General features: G+C 37.4%; 1 protein-coding gene across 1 annotated transcript in view; it reads right to left on the bottom strand.

The window, feature by feature from the left end:
- tay (tay bridge kinase) overlaps nt 1-10,849 on the bottom strand; it is a 35,480-nt gene that overhangs the window by 23,668 nt on the left and 963 nt on the right. Inside the window, 2 exon segments of the mRNA XM_018448989.1 lie at nt 10,613-10,841; nt 10,843-10,849. The exon segment at nt 10,843-10,849 is cut by the window's right edge and continues 963 nt beyond it. Coding sequence (XP_018304491.1) covers nt 10,613-10,841; nt 10,843-10,849 — 236 coding nt within the window.

The following is a 10,849-nucleotide window of genomic DNA, read 5'->3' on the forward strand; positions in this document are numbered from 1 at the left end:
TTAACGTTTTAAACGCTTCGTGAAGAATCAGAATCTCTCGTTAAATTATTAATTAAGACATCGTCAATTCTATTAATTCTTAAACTCGCTTTTTCTCGGATATCATTTAAAATTTATACGAAACAAATAATGTATTTAAGAAGATCCTATAAGGTCATCTATTTTATCGATTCAAGAGGATTTATATACATTGAAAAAAAATTTACTATATCTTGATACGCATTTTTTAAAATAGTATTGAGTAAACATTTATTTACAGTAAATAAACATTTTCTCAATAAAAAAATGATAGATCGAATTAATAGTTTTTGCTGAATAAATTTATTTTATATATTTAGTAAATATTCATTTAGAACTATTCAAACAAAAATTTATTTTTACTACATAAACATCGCACATATACGTACAAATTTTCTAACTAATTAATCTTTCATATTACATATCCGATTCTAAAAACCTAATCCAAACTCAAGATTGTTTTATATGTATAAGATACAAAACTTTTATATGAAGTAAATATTGTTACGAATCGCCAGAAGCTGATAAAAAAACTAATTTTCCAACATTTTTCCGTTTCTGTCATAATTCGAGCTATTTGGAGTACATTATCGCTTATACTTTAATTGTGGAAAGATTTTTAAATCAATGAAGGCAGAAAAATACTTATTTGAAAAATAATCGGTAAAACAAACGACTTTAGAATCCTCTTAACGCGCGGCATTTTTTGTATAACGAAGCCTCATTTGTCAGACAACGTGACACTGACCTCATCCCGAATTCACGAGCGAACATCGACGATTATTGATCGTCCCAGCTTTTTAATAGAAAAGCCGCCTTCAAAACCGCCGTCAATGTCGATGATCAACGAGCCTGATACTTCGATCGATGGAAACGGCCAACGTCCCCGAGGAAAGCGCGGTTCGATGTAATGCAGTTTGCGGATATCTTAATAGACTATAACGACAAGTGCGTTCCTCTAGATGCTCTATTCATAGAACGTATTGCCATTTATTATCGCGACTCTCGTGAACGCGGATGGGCGAAACGTACGTTTCATAGCGGAGAGCCCATAATCGTAAATAACTTGCTCTATTTTTCTTTCTTTTTTTTTCCATTCTCTCTTAACGTTTTCAAGTCGCTACCAGTTTATTTGTACGCAGAATATGACAGAATAGACATCGCAACAAAAAGCGATAGACAATAATTCCAAATGAAACAATATGTGCAGAGCATGTAACAATTTCTTTTGTATTGTGTGTGGAGCTTTGCTCCCGAAAAAAAGCGACGTTAAAAATTCAATCCAATTTAGTGAATCTCGCTGGTGACCACTGTTTTTTTCATCACAGCGCACAATATCGTGATTTGCTGTCCGAGATTTTGTTAAAACAAATAAATTCTCCTGAATAACTGTTAAATCAGCGAAAACCACAAAAAATAACGATATTATGTACAAGTGCGAAAAAAAAAAGATATCCACCGTATCGTGATACATACTAACTCAAAATCTGTCATACATAGAAAAAAAGGTGGAATGACTAGCGAAAATTTTGTATTACAGTAGCTGATGTTTCTCATGAATCTTGAGATAATATTTATGAGCGTTGTGATTTAATTACGTAAAAAAGTATATTGCAAAATGTTTTGTAATCATGTTAAGCGTTAAATTGCAGTGTTATTAATCGCCGACATTTAATATGCGACGGAAGATACGTTGGAAAATCCGCGGGTCGCGTTTCCACACGTTAAACTGATGCCCTGAAGCGTTATTACAGCATAATTACGCATGCACATACATTTCACGGCGATGTTAACGCGCGACGGTATATTTTTCTGAAAAAACGGAACGATACCGTCGTCAACGGGTCGCGACGAGAGAGCAAATAAACGGGAAGAAACGGCGACGAAAGACACTCGTTGAGAGAATTGGCATCTGACGGCGAGGTTGAAGTTTGCATTCCGACAGGATCCGAGATACCAAAAGGATCTTTTTTCCCTCCTGTCGTCGCCTCCTTCTCCTCCTCACTCTCACCTCCACGCACAGACAGTGATTGCAAAAGGACACGGTGGAGCGAAATGGCGCCTTTGACATCGGACGCGCCAAATGCAATCCGAACGACACTCTCCCGAAACATTTCGCAAATCGGAGTCGAATGTTTAGCGGCGGACAGGCAAGCAAATGAAATTCGCTCGCAAGGCCGTCCACCGTTTTGCGGCTCGCTTTACCCGCGCAGTATTCCCAAATAAGAAAACCAAGGTCACCGACTGCAGCGAGGGAACGTCATTTTTAACAGGATCGAAATTTTTCGCCGTCTTACGATTCGTAATTATAATTTATCATGTGGCTGCTGTATCTGTCTAATCCGTCTAATCGATTGCTTCGGTCTATTGGTTCAAAACATCGGTCACGCTCGCTGTTTTTAAGATTATTATGTTTATAGTTAATTACATCAGAAAGAGAGAGAGAGAGAAAGAAGGGGGGGGACGAGAGGGAGAGAACAGATAGAGGAAGGGAAGGAGACAGGGGGAGAGAGGGAAGGAGATAGAAGGGGAGGGGGAGAGAGAGAGAGAAAGAGAGATAAAGGCATTTATTAATATTCTATAGGGCAAACTCTCTAAGATATAAAAAAGATAAATAAAAAGAAAGTAAAAAGGAAAGACGGTAATACAAAATAATATCAAAATAAAAATAAAGAAATACAAAGATGAGAGAGAGAGAGAGAGAGAGAGAGAGAGAGAGAGAGAGAGAGAGAGAGAGAGAGAGAGTTGATTGTCACGTTCCGTCACCAGAACGACCTTTCGAAGCGTTCTATTTGCCGTGTTTCTCGTGATAACGGAGGCTCCAATAACCAGAGAAGTGGCGTCGATAACTCACGGACAGCGGATGTGCTCCCTCGTCACATCCGCGCTCTCCGCGACCATTTCTATTTAATTTGTAACAGATTACAGCGCGAGAGAACACGTCTCTCTCGCGGTACTTTTAATTAAGAAAATAAAAACCGTCGCCGCGCACGTCAGAGAGGGCGGATTTTCCGCTTTGCCTTTTGAACATCCAGCAGCTTGCTTTGAGCAGCTTGATTCATGCCGGAATATCTATTCAGGAATGATCGACAGGCCCGTTTAGACGGTACGCATACTATTCTGCCCCGTCATTCGCACGCGCGATAACAATAACGTTGCGTTTAGCGTTTCAACGGAGTTAAAAGGTACCGGTTGTTTTTCAATGCCGCAAGGACGATTATACGTTCTAAAAATATTCTACTTACAGAACAAATATCTATAAAAGTGCATCCAGTTGACTTATATAAGATAATCCATTACTGGCGGAAACGTAAATATATTTCTATCGTACTAATAAAATTTGGGAATGATCCAAAATCTTCATTCGTAAAAATATCTAAATATTTGAATTATAAATCAAAATAAAAATGCTTGGAATAAATTTCTTTTTTGTGAACTATAAACTTCAAGGAGGAAAATATAACTCCTCTTGATTCCTCCATTCAATAATGAGAATGGCAATTATTACAACTTAGCAATTATTAATACAAGTATTAATTTGCCTTCGACAATAAATATGTTACCGCAATCGATACGCACAAGGACGATTATACAATGTTCTATAAATATTTTGCTAAAACAAATATGTATCGAGAAATATATTTCATAAACTTAATCACTAATAAAATGTAAACGCATTTCTATATATTAATAAAATATGGAATCGATTCGTAAAAATATTTAAATGTTCGAATTATAAATGAAAATAAAAATGCGAAGAGTAAGTTTTTTTTTTATAAATTATAAACTCTAGAGAGGAAAATAGTTGCTCTTGGTTCCCGCATTGAATAATGAGAATACAGCGGTTATTAAGACGTAGTAATTAATACAGTAAGTACTTCAGCAAATATATCAGTACAATAAAAACGCTCAAATTAACTTAGTATCGCGTTCAATTTACATAGAAATGAATTATTTGTACGAAAAAAAAATGTATTTCGACTATTCTGACATGGACGATGCACGCGTGCTACGATTTTTGTGTACCGTCAGGAAACAGACCGGCTATAAGTCGCGCGTTGTCACTTCGGCTTCGTCACTTTTGTCCTTCAATCGTGACACGAGTAACGACGATAAAGTAAAAGAAGGCACGAGGCGATAAATTTACAAGGCGTACGCGCACACGCCGAAGCCGGTTGCATAAACAAGCGCAGCGAGCGTAATGTTTATGATAATGAGCGGTTTTACCTATGGTGATATGTATTTTGCGGTCGTCTTGTAAAACGGTTGCCTGAAGATAAATGTCATTTTTTTCTTTTTTTTTATATGAAATAAAAATAAGTGCAAGAAATGTCAGGGAGACCGGCAGCTCCGCGATTACTACGTCATCGCAAAATAGATAGAAGTCTATCTCGAATATTGATAACGAATATGTCTGCAATGCCTTCATCGAGAAGGGGGAGGGGGAGAGATTATAGCTGGGGAGATTATAGGAGGAGAGACTAGGGGGAGCGATGGTGTGTGCACGAATTACCGCAATGACGCACCGTAATGATATAGTGTAATGACGTTTACGACGTTTACGTGATGATATCTCATAATTATTCAATAAAAATTTCAATTTTATTATACGATATTTTTTACATTACGCTAAAGATACGTTCAAGTTTAGCGAATAGAACATTCGCGTAAAAGAGCTATATCGATCTCGAACAAAAATTTTATTATCTTTAATTTATATTAATAATTACGGATGGAGTAATAATTCAATTTAACGGAGACATATCGATTTCTATCGAGAGTCTGGCTCCTTCTTCATTGAAATTCGTCTGGCATCGAGAAGTGCTTTTGGAAAAGACGAATCTTTTGCGTCGAAAATTTCGCTTCGTAGATTTCGAATTCGTGTTATTTGAGGATCGGCGATACGCGTTATTTAGAAACCGACATGCGTTATATAAATGCGGGTTATATTTTTATCGTCATAGGCGTCATAGCAATATATTGAAGGCGGGATAGACGTAAAGCACTGGGATCGAGCGGGTGAATGGTTGCAACAGGCGAGCCACCTGCAGATTCAAGCCAGCTGCATGGATGCCCATCGTCATAAACACGATGCAACCTTGATAGATAAACTATAGATGCTTCATCGATACGCGAAAAAACTCTCAAGTGCCGATTAAATAAGAAAAGCAGAAAGAGATCGATAAGAGTCGACATCGTAAAACGCTAAAATCGAACGAGGCTGAAACGTTTACTTTTAAAATAATGTGGAAATATCTTTAATGGAGGCGAAAAATAAGCATCTGCAATGACGATAGCCTCGCGGCGGTTATCTTCACCATTATCAGTTTGCAAAAGCAAATCGTCATTTCAGATCTGGTCGATATCGAAGAAAATTACGTGAAGTTATTTTATACCCCGACGAGCGGTAGTATAAAAATAAAAATAACCGAGGAATACGTAATTATAGAATTTATAACATAATCAATTTTAAGATCGTTATAATTTTGTAATACAATCACTCAATTTTAACAAAAATTTTAATTTTGTTAAACTATAATATAATGTCTCATATCGATATCACGCCGAAAATATATCATCCAAATTTGAAGAAAATCACTTCAATAATGGAAGGACGAACGGAATTTATTCATGTCGATGAAATCGTAATATATAGCGTAATACAAATTTTAACGTGTATTTCTTCCCCCACTCCCATCCGGTATACCGAAAATTAAATTCAATGAAATATTACCAGTGTTTTAACAAAGAAAAGGATGACGATGTCGCGCTTAACAGAGACTTTGCAGATAATAAAACGTAACGATTAACTTTCCGGCCGCGATAAATCACGATAAAGGCGTCCGCGCGCGTAATTACGCGGCATGTCTTCGAGTTAATTTGCGGATTTAATGTGCGATGCGTCGCGTCAAGTTTTTACCGTTCCCCGCGAAAAGAAATAATTTCGAGCGACGACGCATAAATCACGACGCAAGGCTCGGGACGTGGTTAACAAAATAACTTTCACCTCGGACAGGGCTCTTTGGTAACACGTCGTAATGCTGCGGAAGTAGAACGCATCAATGTGTTCTTTTCGCCGCTCTTCTTACGATCGATCCGCAAATAAAAATCCCCACGACGAGATAAACTTAATACAAGGCCAACGTGAATTCACAGGATATTTATTTTCGTTTCTCTCAGTGATAAAGATAGTTACCGAGTAAGCTTTTTTTTGAAATAAAATCTAGTTGTATAATTATGTTTCTGCTTGAAAAAAAACGGACGTTTTTGCTTTAGGAACGAATAAATCGTGTTCAATTAAAGTAATCACTCATCATTAATTGCACGTAATAAGACGTTGTCCGTGAACAAAAAAAAATGATTACGTTACTGTATTAATAATTGGGATTTAATATCCTGTTATCGTGTGGTTGGCAATATTATGTGGAAGAGAATGCAGGAGGCGGCTCGACTCCGACGAATTTAGAGCAAAAGAGTCTCGCGTCTAAGGCAAAGTGCACACTCGAGAGTTTTGTTATCGAGGATCACTCGGGGAGAGAATGAAACTCTCAATTGGGCACTCATTAAGTGTCGCTCTCAATGTACGCCGGAAATTTTACTGTCGAGGATTACTCGCGAGGGAATAAAACTCTCAAGGGCTACTCCCGGCGACGTATGCATCGATGAGCTTTACCGTCGAGAATCATTCGTCGCGACGGGACACTCGTTCTTTAAGCAAACCGAGAAGAGGACCAAATATATATATTTATAATTTTTATTTCTACACCATTTAAGTTTATGTAATCTATTTTGGCTCTCTGGAAAAATTCTTGGATTCTTGGTTAAAGCAGGATCATTCCCTTTCGGAAAATCATTACAAATCTAGTCTTTTCACGAATGCGATGCGGCGTGCACTGTTAGATATCAAAGGAGCAATGGCAAATCTAATTTCTTGAGTGAAATAATATTTTATTTTTAACTTTTATGTATATAAAACTTTTATGTATATAAAAATATAAATCAATTCATGTCTGTGATTAATTTCAAAGTAAACAACGTTTACGATAATGTATATGTTTATACATAGTAAATAATAAAGTAGATTTAAGTCGAATTTGATACATTTTATTGAGTTTTAATCCGGTTTTCGTTAAATTAACGACATACTAAATAAGAGCAGTGACGACTTATAGGACTGATTAAAAATAATTCAAATTGGGTATAATTTGACATCATGAATTTAAGTCTTCTAATTAAGGATCAAATTTAAGTCGGAAAAGCGTTGGTCTGCGCTCATTTCGTCCCGCTTCGATCCACAAAGTCACTCCATCCAACGGAAACAATATTCTAAATTTGATCTGCAACGAAGTGGAACTAAATTGAGAGTTGGAAATTAGACCAATGTTTTTTTTTTCGATGACCCCTCGGCTAGTAAACAAAATTTATTAAAACGATCTCCCGACGATAAGATCGTAAATACACGTAAAAACACAATAACACAAAATGTAAAGCCACAGATTAAGAGGGACAAGCGTGACGACCTTTCTCATCGTAAAAAAGACATCGTTTCTTTTAAAAATTGTAGGCTATAAATGGGACACTATATTCTAATCTAATCGCACAGTATACATTTCGAAATTATAGGAGAAAATATTATTTTTCATTTATAGATAAAAGGCAACGGAGGTACGCACTAAGCCGCGCGTGTCGGCGATATACCTGACAAGGTCACAGTTCATTACGATGCAAATTTATGTCAATAGCGGAAAAATAAGTATTCGCCACGCGAGCGATTTACGATATCTCTTATCGACGAGCTCTCACTTATCTATCTTCAGAACATTCGGAACGCATTCGTGTTATCTCCGATTAGAATCAGCTTTAAACGTAAGCATCTTTCCTATCTTGATCAAGGTAATTCTCGCCACATTTTCGATTACGTTAATTGCAAATTTGTTAAAACTTTATTATATCTAATACCTTTTTAATATCATTCCGTATAATTATTCAACTTTGAACGTTACAATCCTGTATAAATTATATACTCGGTCCACGTTCATTTTTCGACGTTTCCGAGCAAGTTTATAAATTCAGAGAAATTTTGTAAGAGCATTTAAATAGGAGAAAATAATAACGCATTATTGTATTTTGTGTTAAAGCCGGTCTCTCTCTCTCTCACCCTCTTTCGCGAAGAGAACTCGCAGTCTCGCGCACAGAGAGAAGAGCAAGTGGATTTTCATCTCTCGCTGCTCATTCGCGCGAGAAGAGCCTGCGTCGTGAATACCGTTACACGCTGCGAAGAAATGGTCGGTACACGCATTACAACGCTACGAGACGAGACGCGACGCGATGCAATGCAATTCAATGCAATGCGAACCGCGAGGCAAGAGCACGTTCGCGTTGCTCGCGCGAGGAGCGACGTCGAGATATCTGCGTCGTGCTATCAGTCGCCGATATCGCCGAAGTGCGTTCCAAAGGCCGGTTGCATTGCACGGACGACGTCGGTTAAACTCTAACCGCGATTAAACCGCGCGAGTGGCCGAGCTCGAGTCTACCAAAGCCAGAATGTCTCTAGCATAATTTGCAGACCGAAGTATCCGGTTGCTGGAAAATAATAGCCGATCTATTTGACTTGAATCACTTATTTCAATATAAGTATACGTGTTCTTTCTTTTTTTGCTCGTTTAATATTAGCGACTTTATGGCCTGCTCCGTTTATCTGCGCCAGTGACTCTTATTCGCCCAATTATGAAACTCTTCTGCATACGACACTAATTATGTACGTGTTTTCCGTAATTAAAGTATATATATATATATATATATACCACCGAGATTTTACTAATTGACACGAGGCTGTCCTTTTTAATTTAGACGTTTATTTTAGACGACGATGTACTAATGTTTATCGGGCTCGTGAAGTACGATTTGAGAACCACTGACCTGCACCGTCAATACTTTAAATGAACTTAATTTATATTATCTCAATTAATTAGAAATATCAATGAGTTATTATTTTCCAATTAATCTTGTATTCCGAATATAAATTTCAAATATACTTGGCAAACTCTTATTTGAGTTAACTGAATAAACTTATTGAATTATCTTTAATAGAATTTCTGGAATTCGAGAAGTTGTGAAACAAATAAATCTCTCTTTTTATACATATTCATATTAAATAAATCATTCTGCTTTATAATAAAATTATAATTCTAAAAAGAAGTGCAAGAAACTATTTTAACAAACTTTGAAGTTGTCTACACTCGCGATTTGCCTATCACGTAATGTCTTTTTCGATGACCTCTCGCTGGTAAACACGATTCATTGAAAATGTCTCGACGATAAGATCGTAAATACACATAAAACACAGCAATACAAAATGCGTATAAAGCCACAGATTAAGAGGAACCAGCGTGACGATCTCTCTCACCGAAAAAAAAATATTTTTCAAAAACGTTGACTAAATAGGACGCTGTATATACATGATATACTTGAGACGGTACAACTATTTGCCTGTGCTTTTCAAAGCTTTACATTGTATGGATGAAGAGAAATCTCTTTATCTATATGGCATAAAGCCTGAGACACAATTGAAAAGTACAGGCAATAGAAGCAGAGAATAACAGATTTCAACCTATCCAGAAATTGTATATCAGAATACAACGTTTTCAATAGATTGAAATCTTATTTGCTGTTTCTATTGCCAATTTACAAATTATTTGACTTAACTGTTTTCATTTTGTTCCAAGTGAAAAGGTAATCCGAATTTCCTCAATTTTCTTTATATAAGTATATCTTTCTTTAATTGTAAGTAAAAGATTCTAAAATAGACTTCTTGATTTAATAGCGTTTCAAGTACATTTTGTAAATATTTCTGAAATATACTCTGCAGTAGTCCTATATTGTGTTACAATGACAGTATGCACACAAATGCACAGTAAATCTGGAATGATTAATGAGGCAAGATAAACCAAGAGTACTATTTGTCGACGGTCGTATAATTCAAACAGTTAACTGTTATACTTCGAGAAGTAGAAAATCTTTAAGTTTCGATAGAGAGAGAATCGATGAGACAAAGATGGACAATCGCGATTGTAGGATTTTGCGGATAAAAAAAATTGAACAATGTAATCCCTTGAACTCGTATTCTTTATATCCGAATTGTTTAAACAGTCAAAGCATTACGTATCCAGTATTACGAATCGATTGAATAATCCAATATCCTGTTTGTCTCCTCGAGTAGTATAGACTCTCTCTTTCTCTCTTTTCTCTCTGCTCGAGTTTGTATACATGTATTTCCAACTTTCTATTTCTGAATCTTCGGATACGTGACTCACAGAAAATCCGTATTTCCGGCTTAATCCGAAAAGAATCGAATTTGAAAAAGGATCGAAAGACAAACAAGAGCCGAGTAGGAAGGATTTGTAGGTTATCTCTAGGTTATACTTTTAGGTTATGGCGAGTATACATCCGAAGACGACGAATACGTTCCGATTCTCCTTTCCATTCTCCAGAACCTCGTCTGTAGATCCGATCTAGTAGCGCGGATCTCGTTCGGGGGCGAGAGAAAGAGAAAATGATAAAATGAAATTAGTCGGACGTTCGGTCCGTCGCTCACCTCGAGTTCCTCGTAGGAGCGGAAGGCGAGGATGGCGAATCCGTCGATAATGTCCTCCTCGAAAGGTGGCTCCTTCTGGTTGGCGGCCGCGAGGGAAGACTTCTTGCGCGGCCTCGGGGGTCGCGGTGGCCTGGGCGGTCGCGAGTGGCCGTCCCGCGGGTGACCGGTCTTGGCGGCGAGTCCGAGGCCGCCGCCACAGCCACCACCACCGCCGCCGCCGTCACCGCCACCGACGCC

This window comes from Mycetomoellerius zeteki, unplaced genomic scaffold (genome assembly GCF_001594055.1).
Source record: "Mycetomoellerius zeteki isolate Tzet28-1 unplaced genomic scaffold, Tzet1.0 scaffold228, whole genome shotgun sequence".
In the NCBI taxonomy this organism is placed as follows: domain Eukaryota; kingdom Metazoa; phylum Arthropoda; class Insecta; order Hymenoptera; family Formicidae; genus Mycetomoellerius; species Mycetomoellerius zeteki.